The 24,960-nt window shown below is 46.5% G+C and overlaps 5 protein-coding genes across 13 annotated transcripts in view; 1 reads left to right on the plus strand and 4 right to left on the minus strand.

Annotated features, from left to right (window-relative positions):
- The window catches only part of PEX14 (peroxisomal biogenesis factor 14), a 67,064-nt gene extending 65,249 nt beyond the window's left edge, over nt 1-1,815 (minus strand). The window contains exon 1 of the mRNA XM_071448894.1: nt 1,686-1,815. Coding sequence (XP_071304995.1) covers nt 1,686-1,721 — 36 coding nt within the window. The 5' untranslated portion in view covers nt 1,722-1,815. The remainder of the gene's footprint in view (nt 1-1,685) is intronic.
- A 91-nt stretch (nt 1,816-1,906) lies between these two features.
- DFFA (DNA fragmentation factor subunit alpha) lies at nt 1,907-5,778 on the plus strand. The gene is made up of 6 exons (XM_071448895.1): nt 1,907-2,039; nt 2,220-2,381; nt 2,483-2,613; nt 3,420-3,609; nt 3,996-4,150; nt 4,842-5,778. Exons 1-6 carry the CDS (start codon nt 1,943-1,945, stop codon nt 5,043-5,045), a joined length of 939 nt encoding a protein of 312 aa, XP_071304996.1. The 5' UTR covers nt 1,907-1,942; the 3' UTR covers nt 5,046-5,778.
- Nucleotides 5,779-6,153: 375 nt separating this feature from the next.
- Nucleotides 6,154-8,359, minus strand: CENPS (centromere protein S). The gene is made up of 5 exons (XM_071448896.1): nt 8,188-8,359; nt 7,974-8,097; nt 7,595-7,628; nt 7,333-7,399; nt 6,154-6,571 (listed from the first exon to the last, which is right to left on the minus strand). The coding sequence occupies exons 1-5, from the start codon at nt 8,227-8,229 to the stop codon at nt 6,416-6,418; spliced, it is 423 nt and encodes a 140-aa protein (XP_071304997.1). The 5' UTR covers nt 8,230-8,359; the 3' UTR covers nt 6,154-6,415.
- An 852-nt stretch (nt 8,360-9,211) lies between these two features.
- Nucleotides 9,212-18,605, minus strand: PGD (phosphogluconate dehydrogenase). Its single transcript, XM_071448893.1, has 13 exons — nt 18,453-18,605; nt 18,054-18,129; nt 17,437-17,616; nt 17,235-17,300; nt 16,269-16,387; nt 15,188-15,257; nt 14,697-14,831; nt 14,083-14,272; nt 12,114-12,244; nt 11,525-11,658; nt 11,097-11,196; nt 10,063-10,185; nt 9,212-9,524 (listed from the first exon to the last, which is right to left on the minus strand). The coding sequence occupies exons 1-13, from the start codon at nt 18,458-18,460 to the stop codon at nt 9,405-9,407; spliced, it is 1,452 nt and encodes a 483-aa protein (XP_071304994.1). The 5' UTR covers nt 18,461-18,605; the 3' UTR covers nt 9,212-9,404.
- Nucleotides 18,606-19,307: 702 nt separating this feature from the next.
- Nucleotides 19,308-24,960, minus strand: part of KIF1B (kinesin family member 1B) — a 78,053-nt gene continuing 72,400 nt past the window's right edge. For all 9 annotated transcript variants that reach the window (XM_071448891.1, XM_071448888.1, XM_071448884.1 and 6 more), the window contains 2 exons: nt 24,570-24,688; nt 19,308-23,816 (listed from right to left, as the gene is read on the minus strand). In XM_071448891.1, the coding sequence (XP_071304992.1) occupies nt 23,774-23,816; nt 24,570-24,688 (162 nt within the window). In that variant the 3' untranslated portion in view covers nt 19,308-23,773. The remainder of the gene's footprint in view (nt 23,817-24,569; nt 24,689-24,960) is intronic.

Below are 24,960 nucleotides of genomic sequence, written 5' to 3' on the forward strand. Positions count from 1 at the left end.
AATGGTGGGGTTTAAGTGTGCAGTGGGAAAATACGATATCCAAACTCAAAGGACCTGAATGTTTTTAGGCAACCACATTTGCCATTTAACCAGATTTCTTCCTCAGAAACTGCCAGCCCCATAGACTGCCCAGGTGCCTTATGGACCAGTCACAGACTGTTCAGGTTTCCTCATTCTGGAAGCATTCACCTGAAGTGTGAGGGATGGGCTGCAAATGCCTGCACCTCAGACTGGGGCTGACAAAAACACCTGGGTGATGCAAAGCTGCCCTGCCTCCTGTGAGTTTGGTAACTTGGCCTTTCACAACTCAGATCTGTGCTGGTTGGCCAAGAGTACTGATTTTATGTAACTTATTTCTATTTCAGTTTAGTTCAATAGCCTTCCCTACAAACTCAGTAGAGAAGAGACTCCATAAACAAGAGCTCAGGCTTAATTCAGATGCTTCTTTTGGCTCTTGGTGCCAGAGTCAAACTTCTCCTTGAAGGGAAACATTCGAGTGTCCAAGGATGCTTTTAATCCCCAACTATCCTTCACAGTGTGTTGTTCCAGTTCTGGCAATAAGTTGAGATTTGGCCAAATGGCAACTGAGATCAACTCAGCTTCCTCAGTCCAAAATAAGGGGATCAACAGAGAGGTTGATCAACTCAGCTTCCTCAGTCCAAAATAAGGGGATCAACAGAGAGGTTCATGGAGATTTTGCCAAACTGGGACAGATTTGAGTGATTGCACATAACAGTGTGTCACTGGCAGGCTGCTCTGTGTTCTTCCCAGCTGCCCACACAGCCAGACCTTTCCCCTCCTGCTGCTGCAGTGGGGCCCTGGGGGCACTGAAAGGACTTTACCAAATGCCCCAAAGGACTTTACGGGCAGCACACATACTCGGGAACCTGTCTGGGACGGTGGTGAGATGCCAGAGCTCCAGGAGGGCATGGAATTTGAGGTGGGTTGAGCTTGCAGTGAAATACAAGTGACTCTAGATCATGAACAGGACAGTGTGAGTGAGAGGAAGCCTAAACTCTATACACCTACATCACACCTATGCTACAGAATCACACAACCCAGCTTGGAAGAGCCCTTCAAGAAAATAAGAATATACACTACATACAACTCCATCACGCTTCTGTTTTTTCCTCTGGCTACCCCATTCACTTCATGTCCCAGTTCAAAAATATCTTAAGCTTTTAGTGTTTCTTGAGCACTCAAACCAGTGAACTTATATTTCTCTTTTGCTCTCCCCATTCAGGTTTGTCCTTTTATGCTCTTGGCTCAAGGATCTCCTTCCATTCCTCGCATTTGCAAGGCACAGAAGAGATTTTCGTCTAACTAGTCACAGAATCACAGAATAGTTTTTGTCTGAGTTGGAAGGGACCCACACGGATCATCGAGTCCAACTCTTACCCTGCACAGGGCTCCACAGAGTTTTAGAGCCCAGCTGCGCACTGTCTCCTTTCTCTCTGGCCGTGTTTGTATTTATTCTTCTCCTATTCGACTGCTTGACGAGTTTCATACACAAACCCTCAATGCCAGCACGCCTGTGCCCTGGGCCCGGCCTGCACACCCTTCAGCCAGCCCCGCGCAGCCCCTGCTCGCCCAGGGCGCGGGGCCCGGGTGCAGCCCCGAGCCCGCGGTGCAGGGGGGGAGGTCCCGGAGCCCCGGCGCGGCCCAGCCCGGCCCGGCCGCCTCACCTGCCCCGGCTGCTCCGCTCGCTCCGCGGCCGCCATCTTCCCAGGCGCGGCTAATACATCCCCGGCCGCCCGATGCACCGCCCCCGCCGCCGCGCCGAGCCGCAGGCACGCCGAGTCGATCGCCGGCGCAGCGATGCGTCCCGCGAGGGCGCCGCCGGTGCCGTGAGAGCCCGGCCTGAGCCGGGCCGGGCCGATCCCGCCGCAGCAGCGCCTTCCCCTCCTGGAAGAGCCCTTGGGGCACTGCCGAGCGTCAGCTGATGGCGGCGCGGCTGAAGCAGTGTGTGGTGCGGCGGCGGGACGGGCCGGAGCAGCACGGCGTGGCCGCATCCTGCCTGCGGGAGCTGCGCGACAAAGGTGAGGGGGGCCCGCTGTGGCACCCGCTGGGACCCGGCTAATGTGCGGCACTGTGAGGAGACAGGTCCTGGTCTCCAACCTCAGTCACTGAGAGTTGCCTGTCCTTTGTGCTGGGGGTAATAAACAGGCAGTGCTATGTCACTTTTATCGTTCTGTTAAGTATTTTTTTCTGTTCTGCAGCTTGTGGTGTTCTGGCTATTGACAAGGCCCGGGAACCCATCACCTTGGTACTGGCAGAAGATGGGACCATTGTGGATGATGAAGATTACTTCTTGTGTTTGCCACCTAACACCAAGTTTGTGGCACTGGCCAAGGACGAGAAATGGTCCAGCAAAAACTTAGGTATGCTGTGAGTGAGGAAGCATGGAAGGGGAGGTGTGTTTGGAACACACCTAGTGACATTAGGCAGGGTCAGGTGATGAAACTGGTGACTCTTGTGTCAGACAGTGGAACATCCTGGCTCTCGGAGTCTGTGGATGAAGTGGACAGTGCTGCCGAGAAGTGGAAGCAACTGGCCAGGCAGCTGAAGGATGACCTGTCCAACATCATCCTGATGTCTGAAGAAGACCTGCAGGTACAGTGGGGAAACCCCCAGTCCCTGTCCTTGCATCTGCCCATCATCCATTTATCTCAGTAGAGAAGAGACTCCATAAACAAGAGCTCAGGCTTAATTCAGATGCTTCTTTTGGCTCTTGGTGCCAGAGTCAAACTTCTCCTTGAAGGGAAACATTCGAGTGTCCAAGGATGCTTTTAATCCCCAACTATCCTTCACAGTGTGTTGTTCCAGTTCTGGCAATAAGTTGAGATTTGGCCAAATGGCAACTGAGATCAACTCATTCCTTAAAGCCAGACACGTATTGTGGTGGTGCCTCCCGTGCAAAACCACCACACCTGTGTAACATGTCCAGAGGGGAGGCTGAGCAGCAGGCCTGGTCTGTCAGCTCTAGAGGGCTTTGAAGAACTGCTGTCACTTTCCAGAGCTGATTGATTTAAGTTTCTGACTGCATAACCCCTTGTCTGTGGTGAGGCATGGCAGTAACTGCCCCCTCTTGTTCTCCCCAGAGTGCAGCTTCCCAGGTGCCAGGCTACTGCCTTTCCTTTGAATATTTCCATGCACTGTGAAGAAGTAGTGCTTTGCCATTAGTTTTCAAGATTTCTGCTAAAATTGCACATGATTCCACACCTTCTTGGATGCCTTTTGGCTTTCAGTAAAAAATGCTCCCTGGTGGAGTACCACTGCAGCCTCTCAGAACTCAGGGGACTTGCTATGACAAGAAACCTTATGGAACATGCTTGGTTTCAGGAGGGTTTGTACGTTCTGTCTGTACTGCAATAAGTGCCATGAAATGAATTACTCAGGAGCCCTCTCCCTGTTTTAAGGTGCTAATTGATGTGCCACGCTCAGACCTGGCAGAAGAACTTGCCCAAAGTGAAACCAAAGTCCAGGTGCTGCAGGACACCCTGCAGCAGGTGCTGGACAGACGAGAAGAAGAGCGTCAGTCAAGGCAGCTCCTAGAACTCTACCTAGAGGCCTTGAAAACTGAAGACAGCATCTTAAGCAAAGTTGCAGGTAGGGAGCATCTGTGTGCTAGAGAAGGAGGTTTTCAACTCCTGGCCTAGTGGAATAAATAAAGTAGAGTGGGTAATTTGATCAGTTGCTGTTAAATAGGGTTGATACGAGAGCAGTAGTAGTGTATATAGTGTAAGAATTCTCTGACCAGAGAGCCCTCTTGCTGCTGTGTCACATTTCTTACAAAGCCTGAAAGCAGAATACTGGGAGAAAAGCTTAGATCCTGGAGTCTTCCTTAAAAAAATGAAAAATGATGGATTTCTTAAGTTCCAGGATGCACCTGGATTGGATGTACATTTTATTAATCTCACAACCATCAAAGCAGTCCAGGCCACCTTTCCTGTCCTGTGCTCGTTGGGAGCTGTGCTGAGTCTGCTCCTTTTCAGAACCTGAGGCTGCACCAAGGAAGGAGATGGATGTGGTTGACAGAGGTACCAGCAGCACAGATACTTCAGCCACAACAGCACTCAGTGACCAGGTTCTTGCTGCTCTGAAAGAGAAACCTGCTCCAGAGCTCTGCTTGGACAGTCAGGATCTAGAGGTGGGTGAGAACGACACAAACCATATTCTGGCAAAGCTCTCCCTCCAAAAGAGAGGCTATAGGGGAAGCTGCCCTTGCTTCAGGAGGTTCTGATGTCAGTAGATTGTTTCAAAGTGCTGAAATTTAATGAATTTCTCTTCCTCAGTAACACTGCCCCTGACTTGGAGCTCCTCTGTGACCGACATTGGTCCACACACTCTGCTCTGTCCTCTGAAAAGCCACAAAATAATTTTGGGTTTGGTCTCTGACAAATCAGTCAGCTCTCTTACCAGCAAGGTTCTTTGGGGTTTTTTATAGGCTTATGCATCCAGGTATGTTTCTTTTATCCATCCCAAACCAAAATAAAAACCTCCTTACCCTGGAAAAAACTGTAAAAATAGATTGGAAGGGAAAGTCTAGATAAACTGTAACCATTGAGGAAGGTGTTCTTTCAAGCTGTGAACTTGCTACTCTTGCTTTTCCCTGCTGTAGTAAGTAAGTAACTGCTTTCTCTTCCTTTGCACACCTGAACAGAGCTCCAAGCGTTGAGTGTTGGCAAATTCCTGGAAATGTGCTAGCCCACAGGATAGGTGATGAGAGCTGGCAACATCTGCAGTTCCAAAGTGCCTCGTTCCAGCTGCTGTTAGTTCAGCAGAGGGTTAGTGGCAGGGGAGTCAGGAGGAAAGTCTGTTAACGATCTGTCTTGCTCCAGCTGGTGTTGAAGGCAGACGCAGCAGCCCTGGCCTCGGCTCTGGGGTGGGACGAGCAGAAAGCTGCAGCTCTGCAGTCAGCCTGCGACCAGGAGCTCTCCAAGCGCCTGCAGCAAGTGCAGACCCTGCACTCCCTACGGAGCACGTCCAAGGGCAAGAAAGCGCTGCCCTGGGGGGACTGGCCCAGTGCAAAACGCAAAAAATGAGACTGCAGTGCTGTTTGCAGTTTGGGGTTTGCTTTTGCATTAGAATCAATACAAGCAAAGACACATCCTGGAACCATAGTTTGCTGGTCATACTGTGGGCTGGCTATAGAACAAAGGAAATCTGGACATTGTCCTGAGGCTTAAACTCCTCTGGTGATTTGACTTGTGTAAGCAAAGGGATTTTGACTTTTTGCAGAATGCTAGAACAATGGTATTGCTAAGCACAGCATGTAAGTGTTCAGCTTTCAATACCTGGTTGGTAGCCAGCAGCTTCCATCTGATGATGGTGGATATAGCTCCTGAAGCCCCAGGCAGTTTGCTTACTTTGTTCTCCCACCATTTTCAGTGTAAAAAGACACTTTGAAGCACAGTCAGTGATCAGGGCAGAGGGGATAACCAGCTGCTGCCTGGCTTTAAGCTCCAGCCTGGGATCTAGAAACTTGAATTCTCATGTTGATTTAATCAGTTAAAGTAAATTCAAAGTCCTTCAACTTCAGTGCTTTTCCTGTAAGGAACTCCTGCCTCTTGGATGCTGTCTAAGAACTATCGTGTAAAACACAGCAAAGGTAGAAATAATTGCTTTGTAAGGCTGTGTGACAGAAGACTTGCATTTGGCCTGCTGTGTTATTCTCCTAATCATTAGTGTAGCATCATGATGCTTTTATATTAACTGGCTTATTTTTAAATTTGTTAAAGTCTTTTTTTCTAACATTAATAAAACATTTTTATCATACTGTTGGACTAGTTTTGATATTTCTGCCAGCTGCTATAATTAAAATAATAGGCTGATAAATACAGTGTCACCTTAAGGAAAGAGGATGAAGAAATTGAACACAGAAGTACTGTCTTTAACTTATACAAAGTGTTTAGACAAAATGTGTGTTCATCATGGTGACTGCTGTGAACTCTCACCTGGCACAATCTGCTCTTGTGTGAGAACAGCAGATGTATATGAAAAACATCTGACAAGTGAGATGAAACTTCTGGGGAAGTTTTAGTAGGTACAGATGTATTTTGTAGCAGCATTCTACATCCTCTGATCCAGCACAGCCTTAAATGGCCCAGGGAAAGTAGCAGAGTGAAGGGCATTGCACATACTGAGTTATGGTTCAGTGAGAATCATCTATTCCAAAACCTTTATTTAAAGTATTTTAATTTTAAGAACAGATACCTTTTGTGAGCAATTAAGGCACTTTGACTGTAAGCTACTGAATTCTGACAGACTTTTCATTTTTGAACAATAAAAGTCCAATTGCATCCACTGAAGCTGAAGATTCATTACTGAAGCTAACCTGCAAAATAAACAGGCTAACTCTGGTTTCTCTAGGACAGTAAGAGAAAATGACCTGAAATGTTACTGGAAAGGTAAATCATGCCATGTTGGAATCTTCATTTTCAGTCACAGCTGCTTCTTGTTCCCCAGGAGTTCTCTCTCCCTTAGCTGTGCTGGACTTCTTTTTCTTCTTCTCCTTCTGCTCCATGTTACTTGATGCAAGCTCTTCACTCTTCTGAGTGATATATTTTAGCTGGGAACAATAAGCTAAACAATCAGTCTTCTACTGAGGAACTTCATTCATTCACAAGACATTAGTAAGAAATACTGAAGAGAAATTTACAGGAAAAATTATTATAAGAAAAATGAGAGACTCCAAAGACATTTGCTTTGCCTTCTCAGGCAAGTTCATGTCGTGTATTTCAAATCATATATGGAAGGAAAAAAATCTCCTTACATAAACGTAAAATTAGTATTAGAAGCATTTTTCATGGATCAATGCATAGGCATGTCTTAACAGATTAGTGAGTTTTATCCATGGAACATCATATAGATCAGCACAGGAGGGAATACAGTGATTCTGTGATCCCTGTATTGATGTTGGGAGACTCAGCACCTTGAGGCAGAGTCAAGCTATACCTGACCTTAGGCTATAACAAAGAAACACAACATCAGGAAAAAGCAAAGTGATTCACAATGCTGTGTCTGCTTACTGCACGTCTGAACTTGGAACTTCATCAGCCCTGGTGCAACGAGAGCACTGCTCTTGAGCTGCAATCAGATATGTGTTACATCTCACCACAGTGAGGCAGAGTGAAGCAAAGTTAACGAAAATTTAAAAATCACTGGATTGTGCCTATCTACCTCAGAAGACAGTGAAATTGCTTATGCAACAGTTGCTTCACCATGTATAACCTTCATTCAAATGAATTAAGGAAAATTAAGGAATGAAGTTCATTTTAGGAATTAACTGGTTTAAGAAGGTTGCAAGACAGAAAATACAGTGCATCTCACCAAAGAATTGCTTCTTCTAGCCAAAAGCTTCACATCTTCTGTAGTGACTGTGGTTCGTTTTGCATGCCTGCATAACATCAAAAAACACTCCTTAACATTTTTGCCAACACTTACCATAAGAGGCCAAGATCAAAAAGTACTGGGAATTTCTATTTCATAACTTAACACACTATTTAAAAAGCCCTTTTAAAGCTTGAATTATAAGATGCGCTTTAAAGATAACACACAAAAAAGGAAAGCCTTTGTAACAATCGGTGCATACCTTGCAAACATTTCAAGGTCTCTTGCGAAGATTTCTAGAGAAAACACAAAGATGTCATATATTTTAAAACACTGAGTGGGCAGAGTTAGACAAGTTATCCAAGTCAGTTATGAGAAGTGACCATAGCTGGCTGTTAGGCAGTACTCGTACACAAGCAGGCAGCCACACAACACATCTAAATGCTTTTTTCAGGTCTGAAAAGTCGAACTAGTATTTCTTGTACTTAAAAAAAGAAATAATACAAGAGAACGCCCCGGTGACACCGAGTTGGGTGCTGTTGTTTTTGAAGCCCTGTGCCTCCGGCGCTGGCTCCTGAACAGACGCTGAAGGCTGCGGTAACCCGGGTAACACGAGGCAACTCGAGGTAACCCAGCTGTACCGCACTGCCGGAAGGTGATCTCCGAGATGGCTGCGATGCTCTGCTTGCTGAACTGCACGTCCTTGTCCTCCTCCACCTCCTGGCACAGGCACCCGACTGTGTAGTGAACCGCCGCCTTCAGCCTCTGCAGGGACCAAGGCAGGGGCAGGCAGTGACACACCGGCCTCGCCCCGAACCACGCTCACGGCCTCGGCCCCCGTGTGCCGCTCGGTACCTGTGTGAGCATCTGCTGCTGCTCGCCGCCGGCCGTCGCCATCGCTGCCCTCAGGATCTCCCGCCCCGGCGCTTCCCGCCCTGCGCGCGGGGCGGGGCGGGGCGGGGCGGGGCCGCCGCCATCGCTGCCCTCACGATCTCCCGCCCCCGGCACGCGGGGCGGGGCGGGGCCGCCGCCGTGTGGAGCCCGCCCAGGGCCCCGTGAGGCAGCGTCGCTGTCCCCCGCGTTTTTCCCACAGAGCTCCCAATCTTACTGCGTGACCTGCAGAGAAGGTACCTTCAGCTGAAAGTTACATTTTACCTCATACAGATATTCAACTAGTGACTAAGTAGCTGTCTTAGCAGAAATCTATATGGTCAAAAATTAATGTAAAAATCAATGTGCACAGCACAAAATTTAAGAGGTTTTGAGAAATAAAAAGGTGAATTCAGACACCCAGGTGAATCTTCAGATGTCCTGAAGATGACTGGCAGTAGCATTGCAGGGAGAGGATATAAAATAGAGCCAACTTTGCATGTTCCTGTGGGTATTTTTAATTGCCCCGGTGGAATAAGAGGCAAAGAATCAGGGAGATTTGGGGGGGGGGGGAAGTGCGAGCACACAGAAATGCAAAGTGTTTATGGCAGAGCTTAAAACTGAGAACAGTTGGAGGGAGAATGGTGACTGGAGTATGAGTTTCATTTCTCCATGAGCCATCCCTCCCTTCCACCAAAAGTACACAGAGCTCAGTGTGACAGACTGAATGCCCAGGAATTAAATCTCTCAAAGCCAAGTTACTGCTTGTTAGGAATAAACCACGGCAACAGGAGAAAGGCCTTTACCTGCCTGGAACCTGTGTAAGTTCCTGTGTTGTCTGCCACTCTCCATCTCAGCAATTCCTGAACTGCAGTCATCTCTGTCTTGACCCCTAGGAACTTATGCACTACAATATTATAAACCTAACATGACTATAAATTCTATTAAAGACTGCACAAAAACATTTTACATAGTTTTGGCCAGCATCAGTGGAAAGAAAACACCTCAATACATTTATAACTAAATTTATTTAGTTTCTTACATGATACATATTGAGAGATATACATATAGGTATGAAACACACCCCCAAGTTATTACAAAAGTGTCCAAACACAAGTTCTAGTGGAGTACAGTAAAAAGTGATATTCTAGAAGAAGTGTTGGAGATCTACAGTATGTGGGCTCCAAGTGGAAGGATTTCCATTAGACGTTGTAAGCAGAAGAGGACACATTTCCTCCATGGCCTGTCCAGTTAGTATGGATAAATACCCCTGGCTTTGATAACAATTCATATGTGTGTGCACCAAAGTAATCACGCTGAGCCTGGAATGAGAACACACAGACAAACCAGACACACAAATGTCAGTATCATGCAAGTCCTGGAAGTTGCACCTACTGTTACCTAACGAAGAACAGTAGAAATAAGATTGGAGACCAGTATTATAACACTCAAAATTATTTTCTCATTATTAGCAAAACCACTGCAATGAAAAATGTACTAATATCTAATAATTAAATTAAGAGTTCTGCAGAAATGCAAGTACAGTATTTCTGCTTGGTACTAATCTAAAAAAACAGCACTTCCATACATCCAAACATTCAAAGATACTTCTCTACAAACCATTTGGGTTCAAAGATATCATTACCCTTGGTTCACAGAGGGAGCACAAACACACAGGGCACTGCCATACCAATATGTCTGGTGTTCTTTATCCAGCTGTCTCTAAGTGCTTCACTGACATGAATTCCAGGTTCAACAGAAATTTATTAGGCAACCTATACTGTGAATGATTAGGACATCTTGCCATTGAGACCTTTAGAGCAGTATTTAAATAACAGCATGATGAGATTTCAGTACTACCTGAATCAGGTTAGCTGGCAATATCTCATGCCTGTATCCATCATAAAAAGAAAGTGCTGTAGTGAAGCAGGGCATAGGGATTCCAATCTGCACACCAGTACTGATCACACGGCGCCAGGACTCCTGCGAGAGGGGAAAAGGGGGAAAGGAAACGGAGCCGTTTTCTGCTGGCTCAGAGGTACCTGCAGGCACATGAACTACTCCAGTACAACTGTGAGTGCTATTTCACAGCCTGTGAAATCTAATAACCAAGTCTGAGCAAATACAGCAGCAGATTCCTATTTTTACATAAACGAGGTTGATCTAAAATAATGGAGGGTAAGACAGAGTTAACAGCAGGATGAGAACAGTTGAGACATGCAGACAAACCACAGCCTCAAGCAAGGATGATGTTCTTTCACATAAACGCGGTCAGAGCATCTCAAAAGCACCAACTCAGTGGGGATGTTGTGAGGGGAAGTTCCAGGACCTCTCACAGAACAAAGCTCGCCCAAGGGCCCAAGAGGGCAGCACTGACACTTCAGACAGACGTGGATAATCCCCAGTTCAACTGCTCATCTGGTCTAGTAATTTGCAGGGATTATATTCAGATTCAGTTACAAGAACTACTAATGATAATATGAGACTTCTTTTTTGGCCAGATAATGTGGTTTTAATTCCACCCTTCAGCTCCATCCACATCAGGACAGTGTTCACAGACACAGGCCTAAAGAATGGGTGGGTCTGGAACTGCTGTTCTGGGGCTACTGCAAACAATGGCACTGGAACAGAGCTTTATGGTCTGCTCAGCTGAAATCCAACTGCACAGCAGGCATAAGACACAGGGCAGTGAAGACAATGTTCACACAGGCCAGGCCTTTTTTCCTCACATTATGGTCCTTCTGAATTGCTGGATTTCTGCCTAAGGCTCTTCTGCATCAGTAAAAAGGGAACCTTCAGTTTCCAGTCATAGCTTGGTGAGTTTCAAAGAGAAAAACCATGACAGTCCTGGCTGTAAATTATTGGGTTTATGCTCTCCTTTCCTTGGAACTTACCTGACAGTTTTCTACAGCTCTCTTGAAGAAATCATCCAACAGCAAATTCTGGAGCTCAGGGTTTCGATCAAAAGCATCTTTGATTTTTCCCAGGAACACACTAGGCAAAAGTGAACCAGGAATAAATGTCACAGCTCCCAACAAAGGCCCAGAATTCAAAACTTACAGTGCTACAACTTGACTCAGCCAGACTAAGATTCCAAACATGGCAAAGATAAAAAAACACTTTCAGCAGTTAAGCCATCAGAATAGTGGGTTCATCTAGAATCCCTTGGTGTTGTCTACAGCCTCTCAGAATCTTACCAGCAGAGTAAATCCAGGTATTTTCCAAGGAAATCTCTAGGCTTATCAGCCAAGCACCTCATAAACTGAACTGCCTGCTCTTCTCTCTCCCCTCAGCAGCCAGGTTACCTCCTCATCTCAATTACCTTCTGATGATGCAGCCTCCCCTCCACATCAGTGCAATACCCCCATAATTCAGTGTCCAGCCAAATTCTTTGGCTGCTTGTCTCAGCAGCATGAAGCCTTGAGCATATGAGATAATCTTGGAAGCATACAGGGCCTAAAAAAAAAAAATATCAAATTCACATTCCAAGAGACATCTCACAAAGTTGAACAACAAACTAACTTCACAGGATATGCACTCTGTTCAGCCCCCATCTCAACAGGGATGACTACAATAGCAACATTCCAGTTATCTGAGAAACAAAATAGATCAAGAGAGCAATACCCAGGCAAAGGCAGGAGTGTTGAGGGGTGGACAAGCTCCTGTGCATGAATTATGATCTCTGTGCCCCATGGAGTTTTCTCTGCCCACCCTGGCTTAGAGCTGAATTCCTTCTGGATCCTTCCTACCCTTCCTTTGGTTAGGAATGGGTCACACTGTGCTTTGTGGCCATCAGGAGACAATGCACAGTGCTGGAAGCAGGAACCAGCTCTCATGAAATGTGAACACAAGGGCTCCTCCCCAGGGCTCCCAGCAGCCCAAACCTGCTCTAACCCTGCACGAGGACTCACCTGGCGGATGTCCTCCAGGAAGGCCTTCTTGTTCCCACTGAAGGGAGTCCCCCTGGGCCCTCCCAGCAGCTTACTGGCCTGCACTCTCTCCTCCTTGAGGGAAGACAGGCACCGTGCAAACACAGCTTCACCTTGGGATGTGGCAAGAGGAGATCATTAGAGAGCTGGGCATCCCTGGCCATGGCTGAGATACCCAAGCACCATGGGGTGCCACTGAGTGATGAGCCATGTACACAAGCAAAATAACTGCTGCAAAAATGAATTATTCCAACAGCAACACTGCCACTCAGTACAACCATTGGGTAAGTCTTGACTGATACAGCTTTCAAATGATAATGAAAAAAGCCACAAGCCATCCACATGAAAATTTATCCTCAGGAACATTTACCAGCTCTCAATTTTGAGAATTTACTTTAAAATCTTCTCCTATCTATCAGAGACAGTGTTGCACTGCAATCTAGGGAACAGGGAGGCTGAAGACTTCACCAAGTATTGTATCATGCTTTTAAGATAAAAAGCTGTTCCTTAAATGGCCAGCATACATTAACTGGACGTGCTTTAAAATGCACATATGCAAAATAAGGGCAATTAAAATCAAGAATAAAACAGCAAGTTAACTTATAGGATGACAAGATTCATAGTTCTGGTAGGCCCCTAGCACTAGTATTCAGAAGTCCATAAGAATGTTTTCTAACATCACTAAACTGGTTACTAAATATCATCTGTCAGGATGGCTCAGTGAGTTCCTAATCAAGCTGGTTTGAGGTGTACTTGTTTGCAATTGAAGACAGTATTGTAAAATGAGGGAGAAAAAAGTTTGCTTTTCAGGGTCTGATAGAAAAAGAAGCAAGTCTTCATACTGTCATTTTGTTCCACCCTTTGAATTGTGATATATAAAAAAAAGAAAAAAATACAACCCACAGTACAAAATCAACAACAATTTAAAAAGAAGAGTGAGTAATGTTTTCACAAGACTCTGGATCCTCCCTACAGCAGGAGGACATATTACACCTAAATCAGAACCTGCTCATTTCCATTTCTGCAAAAACTTCCTTCTCCAGAGGGGAGGAGCAGTACGATAGGAAAATCAGGAAAAAGCAGGAGTGGCATGACTCTGCTTTTACAAGCAGAAGTTTGCAAGTCATGCTCATGCAGTAAAACCACACAGCAACTGCCCTGAGAGCGGCCACGTTTGCACAAGGACTATGGCACACACTTCCCTATCAGCCCTTACCTAACAGTGCTCCCTGGCACTGCAGAGCACTCATCAGGGAGTGTCTCCTCCACCCCTGATCTCTGCAAGCATCCCAAAGAGGAAAATATTAGCAGTACAAGCAGGAAACGCCGTTTCAAGCCTAGAACTGAAGGACTACAGCAGCGGTAGAACATGAAAACCATTCAGAGAATTTGTTTTGCTGCTGGAATGCAGCCATGTTTCTTTGACAGCTACACTGCAGTTACTTTCTTTTAGCTACTGAATATAATTTTTCTTATCTTCAGGACTTGACCAGCCAATACAAAAGAAAAAGAGGTAGAGAAAGCATGGAAATTAAAGCAAATCTGAGAGCAAGGAACCTTTTGAGTCACCTCATTTACTCAATAGGAAGCTTGCTCTGGCCCTGTGGTATTAGGGCACTTTAAATGTACTGCAGATGTGTTCCAGCTCCTGCATTACAACACTCTGAGCACAACACCTGATGTTCCCCTGAACATCACTGAGTCCTCACAGCACTGCACACACCAGGGACACAGGTGACAGCAGGACTGCCAGCACTGAGGGAACAGGGTAAAAACAAGCCCAGCAAAAAAACCCAGGAGCTGTCAGGGCAGAAAAGCTGGAACAGCTACACCTACAAGAGCCTCTTCTGCCAGCCCAGCCCTGCTGTGGGCTCACTGCTGAGGCTCTCTGTTCCCCTGTTGTTACTGTGATGTGGCACATGGAGGCAGGGAAGATGAAAGCGCCAGTTACCGATGAGGGTGACCGGGACTCCGTACTCCAGGGCAGAAATGGCTGTCCACTTCCCCGTGCCCTTCTGCCCTGCACTGTCCCTGATCTTTGGGAGGAGGTATTTGCCATCACTGTCTTTGAATTTGAGAATATTGGCTGTGATTTCGATCAGGAAAGAGTCCAACTCTGTCTTATTCCATTCCTGAAATACCTGAAAAAGGAGAAAAAGTATATACATATATATTCATACACACTGCAATTTGCTATGTCTCTACTGTATCTTTTAATTGATTCATGTATACATTTTGCCTGCTTGATTATAATGCTCAGTGTTTCACTAGCTCTTTTCAAGCAAGCTAGTTCCCATCTCTATACATGAAGGTGCTTCCTGGAGAGAAATCAACTGTAGCATGGGAAGAGGTTTAGACAACTTTTGTAAGCATTCAGCTGTGTGTGCTCACTGCTCCTATCTCATGTAAAGCTCATGAGGAATATTGTACCCCACCCTTGCAGGAGGCACGTCAGAAAAATTCACTTCATGTACATGCAGCAGCTTTACCCAAGCCCAGCACCTCACCAGGGGCAGACAGACACCATGGCACAAAAAAGGAAAAACATTAAAAACTGCAAATCACCTTGGCCATCTCATCGTGCTCCATGCCCAACACATCTTTCATCAGGTGATAGGCCTCACAGATCAGCTGCATGTCTCCATACTCAATCCCATTGTGCACCATCTTCACAAAATGTCCAGCTCCTTCCTCTCCCACCTGTTCAGAAACATCCAAAAATCCCCTCAGCAACGGCACTGTCATCACTTCCAGTGTTTAATACCTGCCCATGGCTTCCTTCTGCCTAAAGGAAGGAATCAAAGACAGTGCTAACAGAAACCAGTGGCTCACAGGTCCATTTAGCTCCCCCAGCACATGACCCAGCCACAAAACTTTGTCTTTGCATTGCACAGTATGAGTTATCAGAGATGGCAGATTGGAAATGAACACAGCCAGAAAATCAGCCACTGAGGGTGCTGTGTTTATTATGGACAAACATCCCTGAGCTTCAGCAACCAAACTGCCTAAGCATGGATCTAACCCCAAGTTAGGGTCAGTATCAAATGACTATTTACCCAGTCACAACAAGGTTCCCCAGATCCCACTTTAGCAGCAATGCTTTGAAATATGGTCTTGATGTGGGGCCTGTGGGGAGAAAGAATACACCTTAGCAGCCAGGCAGGGGATACAAACACCACAAGAGAAAACAAATCAAACCTACTGGTATCATGCCTTCTGTAACCTGCCAAAAGGCAGCCTGGGTTGAGGGCACTTGGCAGGTTGATAACCCACCCACACAGCAATGTCAATTAAACCTGGTTTTCCCAACTAGAGTTTGCAAGACATTGGAACAGTCAAGTCATGCTTCCAACACAGCATGGACAAGTGTAATGCACTTCAAGGAGCCCAAATATCCTCTCCATGTGAGCACAGAAACTGTCCCAACTTAGCTACCAAGGCAAAAGATGATTGGGCAGAAACTTACTGTTGTTGATGGCTTTGTGCCATCAAACTTGAACAGGCTGATACAGGTATGAAACACTAATGCAAATGGACAGGGACTCAAGAGATACTAAAGCTCACTTAAAGCCCAGACACACCTTTTCTTTCCATATCTATACAGAGAATAGGCAACCAGGGATCAAGTCTAATATGAGCACTGGTGTGCAGTCCTTTACTGAAGCATGACTACAAAACAGCACAGCTGCATGCAGAAACTTGCAAATAAACTGATGCATTCAATAGCAGCACAAACATGTACTGAAGCTCCTTTTATCATGTGTCACTACAGGGCCATTGCTGCTGCCTCATTCATGGTTAGCAGCTTCCCAAGTATGTACAGCCTCAGAAGAAAAAAAATAAGAAAAAATACTTGCTTAAAATTTAAGCAAAATTCCCTTCTCCCTTCAGATGTCTGTAGGTGCTAGTTTTGCCTGTGGATTCCTGGAAGAAAAGCCTGCCTTTGTTCTGCCTTGCATGAAGGCTTAGCACTGCCCCATGACCCCAGCAGGTTGAGAAATCTGGAGCCTTGAGGAAGTGAGATGGCAACATATCTTGTTCTCTCCACACCCACACCCTGCTCTTTCCCTCCCTCAGTGCACAGTGTGAATTGTTGCAAACCATTCTGAACAAGAAAATACAGCATTTGATGCTTACCAGGCTTCCTTGGCTCCTCCTGGCATGAGAGAGGGTCCGTACCTGGCACCCTCCTCCCCGCCACTAACTCCACTTCCCACAAACAAGATGCCCTTTGCCTGTAGCTCCTTACAACGCCTCTGGAACAAAGAGCAGAGCAGCTCTATTTAATTTCATTTCATGCCAGAGCCTTACACACAAAGGCCAGCAATTCAGATGTAAAATTAGGTTTTCAGTTCTGCTTTGGGTGTGTAAGAAGCTAACCTAAAGAAAACTTGTTCATACACCAAAGTGAGCATTAGGAAACTTCCTGTTGCTTTGGATCCTTGCAAAAGTGACATGGTGAAAAAACGAGTTCTTGTAAGCACCAGATAGACACGAGCAGCACTGAGGCCAAAGAGGCCTGGAATTAGGTGTCAGGTGACACAGGCTCTGTGTGAAGATGTGGGGGAGGCAGATTAGGCCCAAGGTGGAGTTGCTGAGTTCACTGCAAGAGTGAAGGTGCAAGCACACAAAACTCTAAGGGCAAGAAATCGCCTCTGAGCCGGAGAGAGGCACAGGCTGAGATCCCCCAGGACAGCTGCAAGCTCCCCAAGGACTGACCCTCACTGAGCCTTTCCTCTGGCATGGCCAGCTCACTTATCCAAGATCAGGATGTCGGAGCAGGAAGGCGAACACAAGCACCTCTTCTAAGATTGTAAAATTTTACCCTAAGATTGTAAAATAAAATTTTCTAAAGGCCTTCACTCTTTAAAACATGTTGAAAAAAATATCTTCTGGTGGTCTGGGTAACTTCTATAAAAACATTCTTATAGCACAGTCCTTAATTGCTTTTTAATAGGCTGCATGATTTAATTTTGCAGAAATCAGTTTGGCTTTTCCAGAGCACAGGGCTGATGGCATACTATTGAGCAACTATTCCGATGATCAGAAGTGGAAAAGTTGTGTGTATTTTATTCATTCACTTCAGGCAGGAAACAGGCTTACCGTGGTATCTCTGTACTCAGAATTTCCACCATCAATTATGATGTCTCCAGTCTCCAACAATGGCACCTGTCAAAAAGAAATCAGCATTTAGGTTTCCTCCATACATTCAAAACCTCACTAATGATGAATAACTAAGAACTTCCAGAGGAAACTGCTCCAAAAGACAGCAACAAGTCTCAGGTAGAATGAAAGTCTGCCTCACCAGTTTATTAATGAAGTCATCCACTGCACTTCCAGCCTTCACCAGCAAGATAATGCGACGGGGCTTCTTCAGCACGGAGACCATCTCCTCCAGGCTGTGAGCGCCGATCACTTTGGTTCCCTTGGCCTCGTTAGCCAGGAAATCATCCACTTTGGAAACTGTCCTGTTAAAAGCACAGACCTGGGGGGGCAAGGAAACACGTTAATAAAAGCTGCCAATGGAACAGTAACTTCAGCTCAGACTACAAATTATACAAGCAAGGTTCAACATCCTGAGCTCTCCCACTTCCCCTCGTGACAGGCGCAGGGCAGGGATGAACCTGAGCATGTCTTTGCAAGTGCCTCGGGAACCTGTGGTTAATGGCAAGGCCAAGGCAAACTTCAGGGAAAAGTCATGCATAATTAACATATCAGGTGCCAGCTGAGTACAGGCATGCACCGCTGTTCTTCTCTGGAAACAGGACAAAGGCCAGCACAGGGTATAACTCAAAGGAGGAAATAGCACCCATTAGATCATCACAATTGCAGGGGAAAGCACCCACAAAATGCTCAGCTCCAATCCCAAGTGCTACTAGTCAGCCTTCCTAAACAATTTGTTTCCTCAATTTCCTCACTTACCACGAAGCCGTGGTCATTCATGTTCAAAATCAGGTTCTGACCCATCACGGCCAGTCCAATCAAAGCAATGTCAGCTCTGGAACGTGAAAGGAAAAAAATGCCAGGGAGGTCACTAGCAGTGATCCAGCAGTAGCATCCGTGCCTGCCCGGCTGTTCTGACCATGCCAGCTGCCAGGGCAGCCCAGCCCAGCCCTTGCTAACGACCATGGAGATGTGAGTTCATTCTGCCAGCTGCTACTGCAGCGATCACAGATCGAGGCTGTGCGAGCCACCGGGCAGAGCCCCCGCGGCCAACAGCGCACCGGGGCCTCCCGGCGCCGCAAGCCGGCGGCAGCCGCACCGCACCGCGGCCGCGCCGGGCCCGCTCCCGCCCCGCGCGCGGTCCCGCCCCGCTCTCACTCGGCCATGGCAGCGGCGTTCGGGTCTCTCCGTTTCTCTCGGGTCTCTCCGTTCCTCTCCGGTTCTCTCGGGGCTCTGCAGGCTCGGCCTGCGGCGCGCGCCGCTTCCTCTCCTCAGCCGCGGGCGGGGCGGGGCGGGGCCGAGCGCGCCCATTGGCCCTTGAGGAGACTCCGCCCCCCGCCCATGGCCCGATGTCTCGAGGCCACGCCCCCTTAAAGCGGCAGTAGCGCGGGTGGGGGCCGGGCCCCGCGCTGGCCCCGCGCCGTTCCCGCCGGGCTCTGACGCTTCCCCGCCGTCTGCGAGGCCCGAGGAGCCCCGGGAGCGCCGGGAGCCGCGCCCGCTCGCGGAGAAGCGGCTGCCCCGTGCCGTCGGCTGTGCCTCTGTTCCCAGCGATACGCACCCCTTATCCCGCCGGGAACTGCGCAGTTTGTCATTAGTAATTATTATAAACTGGCTTCGATTCTGGCGCTGAACATTATCCCAGGCGGCAGTCAGCCCTCAGCTATCGCCGCTACCCGTTCGTCTTTGTGCGGCCAGGCCGAACTTGACAAACCTGTCCTTCCGTCAGCACCGAGGCGAGCCCAAGAGGGCAAAGCTGCCCCACCTTCGCTCCAATGTATCGGACACACACACACCTTGAGACCATAGTTTCTATTCAATTCTGTATAAGTTATTTCCTAAACAAGATGACCCGCAACAATCTGGCCCATCACGTTTTTGGTGCATTTTGGGCACCCCTTCTTCAAGAGCAGTTGAGATAAACTTCATTAAAGCATCAGCTTCTTCAGCACAGGTTTTAAAAACAAGTAATTGACATAAGATACAATAATTAAATCATAATGACAGGAGCACACATTCTATCTGCTAATGCACTGGTTGTACCTTTATTGTTTCACCTCGTTCACTAACAATTCAGTGGTGCAAGGTTACCATACACAGTTAGATATCTGCATTGCACACCTAAGGCTATACAGCAAATGGATCAGAATTAGTACAAATACATGAACTATATTTACATTTTGTATACTCAAGCTCCAAATATCAGATATATTTACAAAATAAAATAAAATGAAAACCTGAAATTAATGTACAGTGTTGCTGATACACTCCTTCGCTGGGATGAAATCAGTTTGCAAAGAGATTTGTTCAAGAAGGCCACTTATACAGCATTTGCCTTGTATACCTTGTGTACAGAGAGATTAACAGGGACATGGGGACTGCAATTCCAGGGACGTATTCCAGTGGACAGCATGTCTGATGTCCGAATTCGGGAGCCAGAACCAACCGCACATGAAATGTGAACAAGCAAAGTGGAAAATTCAGACCTGATCCTGGGAAGTGCTGATCATTCAAGACTCCCTCTGCTTCCAGTCCCTGGTTTCCAGGCAAGCAGGAGGAAAATTCAGCACTGCTCAGGGGCAGCCCATTCACTTGGCAACATTAAAAATTGAAGACTTAGGAGCTCCACACCAGTTTTCTGAATACACAGCTGACCCCAGCAATTTAAATCCTGTTCCCAATGACATTGGACACAATCATCTGGTTAGTGTTGGACTAGTTTTGATTCCAAATACATTGAACACATAAATGGCCTTCTGAACAAAAGTCAGTCCTGCTCTTGAACAGCTGATGTTTTGAAACAAGGAAGCACGGAGTTAATACATCCTGCTACAGACACTACAGCCAGACCACAGACTGGGTCAGTGACTACCACGGGGAGTGCAGCGCGCGCGGGGCCGTCTGCAGGGACAGCAGCAAAGCCCTCCCGGGCAGCAGCAGGACCCTTCCTCCTCCTCCAGCAGCAGCAGCAGGTGACAGCTCAGGACAGCTCCCCCTCAGCACAACAGCCACCACGGCAGCAGCTGCCACCATCGGCTGTGCAGGGGTACAGGCAGATCCACGTGCACAGGCTGTTCAGTACCAGTGGGTGTCAGACCAAAGCTAATCCTCTTTCTTATCTAATGTGCAATTAATTACAGATGTATAAATATACAATACATTACATAAAATTAAATCCCTGTAAATTAGATAACAAGCAGCAAAAAGTAAAGTCTTTGCTTTGAAATACCATGCTAATCAGTAATAAGGACTTTTAGACATTGACACAAAAAACCTTTTCTTGGCAGTCTGGAAATCATACTCTGTGGAAATAGTACTCCCTTCTCCTCTGTATTCCCAGAATACAGGAATCTTCTTTAAAAAGTTACTTAAAGTGCATTTCTAAAACACAGTATAGGAGGTTTAGCTTAATTTTACAATACCCAGGAAGATCCAACATAATTTTCAATGGACCAAAAGGACAGTTTTCTCTTTCCTTTTGGTGAGGAGCATAAAAACCCAAATGCAGCACAGTTTGACACTCATTCCTGCCAGGGAATGCCCACCAAGGCCCCTGTGGTGTGTGTCCTCACGGGCTGGCAGGCCCACAGCAGCATGCCTCCTCTACAGAGGCTGAGCCCCCAGAGCTGTCTGACTCTGGGACTCCACACACAGCAGGGAACCAAGAATGGCCTTTGGAGTGTCAGGAGAAGGCAACTTAGCATATTTTTCCTTCCTCATTCTGTTTCCAAAAAGGAATTTATAACATGTTGGGCTAAGCTTTGAAGTAAATGGAAATTCACTTTTTTTGTTTATTTATTTGGTTGGTTTGTTATCTCTTTAAAGAAAACTTGGTTTCAGTCCAGTTTTAAGTAGCAAAACCCAAATGTCTCAAAGCAGGCTTCAGTAATTACAGAAAAACTTTATCTGCCTTTATGTCAGACCTGAAAACAGTAATGCCCATTTGAACTCCACACAACAAGGACCTGGTTTGTTACAGATTATGCAGCTTTAAGAGATGCTGATGTTTAAAACCAGACTTTTGGTCTTCTGATGATCCATTATCCACTCAGACCTCAAGTCACCAGAATTTGTTTGGAGTTTTAAGACAAAGAGTGACATTTATGCAACAACTGTAACACTTCAAGTTCTCTGTAAGATAAGCATCTGTCTCTTCCTGCTTTTAAATGAAGATCCCTTTATCATGATTTTGTGCAATGCCTATAACCACATGGTTCACTCTCTGGCTTATCCAAAGCAAAGACTTAGAAAACTAGTTTTCTTCTAGTTAAAAAAAAGAAACAGATAAAAGTTAAAATGATCTCAGTGTGTCACAACCTACCCCCACCTCAATCACTCTGCCTCCTCAAACAGGTCCCACTGTCATTATAAACAGTGGTGATGGCAGCAATAACTTAATGCTTAGAATTAACCTAATTCTTGAGATCAGCTTAGCTGCAGTGTGAGGAGCCCTCCTGCAGGACAAGCAGTTCTATCCACACACTGGAAGTGCTTTATCATCATTGCATAACAAAGGAATATCATCACTGTATTAAGAGTCACACACAGTTAAACGAGACAAAAACAAAAGGGAAAAAAAACCAAAAAACCCCAAAACCCTATCATGTTCCTGGGTCCCCAGGATGCTCCCTCACTCTGGATTCCAGTTCTGAAATAAATCTGAGGACCACAGAGGCAGCATGAGCATTTGAGTTAGCTTGAGAACTACCTGGAGATATGTGAGGGTATGTCCCAGCAAGTGTCAGCTCCATCTCCCTGCTCCTCTGGGCTGCCAGGAGCTCTCACTGTGCCCTGCACTGCTCTGGACAATGAGGCCCCACTCAGCAAAGCCCTTTCCCAGCACATTCCAGTCCCACACACGTGGGGCCTGCCTGGCTGATGACCTGAACCCAAAGAGCCTCCTGGCCTGCACTGTGCCTGCTGTGCCTCTGCAAGAGTGGGACAAACCCTCTCACCTCTGCCCTGCGAGGCTGCAGCCTCCAGGTGAAATCCCTTTACAGTGCCCAGGACCACAGCCAGCCCTACCAGTGCCCTGGGTACAGCAAGAAAGGACAACACAGCAGGAAAGAACACAGAGCATCCCCAACCTCCCCAACAGCTGACTGAGAGAGGGGACTTCACTTCCCCTAAAGGAAATTCATTCTGCTCTTCTTTCTTGGGGCAAGGACCAAAGCTGTGGCCACAGGAACTTACACTGTAGTCAAGAACTGACAGCACCCAGCTGATGTCCAAGGAGCCAACTATGACCTGCCACTGACCAGGACCAGAATCCACTTGTTCTATTCCCCAGAGGGGTTAACTCTGAATACAGTGGGGTTTAGCTGATGAAAATTGCAGCAGGGAAATTAGGAGACACTCAGCAGTTCTTTCCAAAGGAATTGAAAGTGTCCTATGGCTCCCTGAGAACACTGCAGGTGCTGGGCCTAGGAAGTGTTCCCATGGACAGGTGGGGTGACACACACAGGCCCTTGGGAACAACCCTGACACAGCCATGGGAGTCCTGCACCCTTCCCAGAGAGGTGAGATCTGACTGTTCCTGCAGAACAGTCAGGACTCTGCCCTCCATGGTGATCCAGGGACCAGGAACTTTCATTTCTATTTAACACTCCCCATCTGTCAAATACATGGCTTGAGCATCTGAAATTTTGGGGATTTTATCTCATATTTCAGTCTGTGGTCTATTTCCCCTCACATCAGCACAGCCTGCTCAGCTCAGTTCAGAGGCTGAGGAGTTTGTGTTGATGGAAACTCTTCTGGGAAAGAGTTAAACCCAAGCACTGTTCACCTGCAAGCCCCACAGCAAGAGTTTAAAGCAGATTGTTGTAGCCAGCCCCTCCTGGTTTGTTCCCTAACTTTTCCTAGCTCGTGCCTTAGCCTGCTGGACCCTGGAAACTCAGAAGCGAAGTCCAAAATCCAGTCTGTCCAGATAAGATTTGTCCAATATCAGCTTTCAACAGTTTAACTTCGAGGCTGGATCCAGAAAGCCTGAGGAGCTACTGCAGTTCCTGGCTGGGTAATGTCTCCATTGAACAATTTATCTTTCCCTGGCATTGGAACTTTGCCCTGAGGGAACCAATGACCACTGCCAAGTCACAAATTGAATGAAAACCCTGTAGCAGTCTAGACAGACAGTGGACAGTGGGACAGACACCAAAAGGTCAGTTGAAATGGATAAACAATTGTTATAGGAAAATTATTTTTTTGTCTTTTCAGAGTCGTGCATAATCACTCGATTTTTTTGATTTTTTTTTTTCTTTCTCTTTTTGTTTGGCCACATGCTACTAGTACAATTCAGGTACAGGTGAAAAGAAACAAGGGAGGGTTAGAATACCTAGAAAATGTGCTGAAGGAGTGGGGAAGGTGGGGGATGTTAAGCCACAGGATTACATACAAGAGAAACTGTCAAGAATCACAAAGAGAAAATGAGAGGTAACACTATCTATGGGAAGTGAGTGGGGAACAGATGAGAACATTACATGGACTCAGTACTTCATCTGGCCCGTGCGTCTTCGAGCCAGCTTTGACCTGCACCAAAAACAAAAGGGAAAAAGTAGTTGGTGAATTAGGAAAGTTCATTATTCCTCTCTCCCCAAAGTTTATCCATTTTTCTTTTTTTTTAATTCTTTGGTACAGTCCTAGTTTACTCCATATGTTAAGAAAGTAAAATGTATCCAGGGCTGTAATGAAAAAGAATTCTCTGTTCCGCTTCTTTAATGGGAGGAGGGATCATTTAAGGGCTTCACTGCTCAGAAATTATTTGATGCTGTGTGGTAACAGCTTCATTTTTTTAGGTTTTGGAGTTTTTTGCTGAAAGGAAGAGCTACTGCAGTGGAGTAAGATGTGTCCAGCAAGCAGGGGCTGTCTGTGATAATGGAAAGGCTGCCAGAGAAGTTATAAAAGGGAAAGTAATTTCTGCTTTAGCTTATAATCAAGAACCTAAAAAGGCAGTCCAGCACAGAGGAAGTGAGAAACTTTAAAAATTGGTTAAATGGCAATACAAGGAAACCATCTTGTGCTCTCCAAATGTAGCATCCCACACATGTTCAAAGTGGACATGGCTGTACAGAACGGCACAAGCCAAAACAACAGTCCCTGCAGTTCCTGAAATACAGGGCTGGTTTGTTTTCTGAGTGTTCTGGGGGTTTTCCTACCTACTCTCCTCCCTCCTCCAGTTCCCACATCTTGTCAAATTGCTGAGAGCAGAACTAAAACCTGTGAGCAGCCATGTGCCTCCTCCTGCTTTGAGCACGGCCCTCTGCAGCCCCGAGCGGCCCTTACCGAATGGTGCCAGCCAGGAGAGGATTGAAGGCGTACAACCAATCATTCATGTCCTTGTCATTGATGGCCTGGAGCAGGACTCCACGGTGCTTGGTGCACACTCCAAACGTGTTGGGTGTCTGCAACATCAAGGACAATTTAAACACAAAGTCTGCAAGCACAGAGGCTGATGCACATTTCCTCTCTGAGAGAATCTGCTCTGTCACGTCCCCCTTTCATTCCTGTCTCACTGGTGATTTCCAGGGTATTATTACTCATTACCTTCTACAAAACAGAGTCTTAACTGCTGAGTGTGGGCTTTAAGAGATGGACCAGGAGAGTTCACTTGATTCCTTGCAGGATGTTTGTATGCGTTGTTTTGTGGGGTTTTGTTTTTAAACAAACAAAACAC

The sequence above is a fragment of the Agelaius tricolor genome, unplaced genomic scaffold, assembly GCF_023055355.1.
Source record: "Agelaius tricolor isolate 1412-34295 unplaced genomic scaffold, bAgeTri1.0.p SCAF_28, whole genome shotgun sequence".
Lineage (NCBI taxonomy): Eukaryota > Metazoa > Chordata > Aves > Passeriformes > Icteridae > Agelaius > Agelaius tricolor.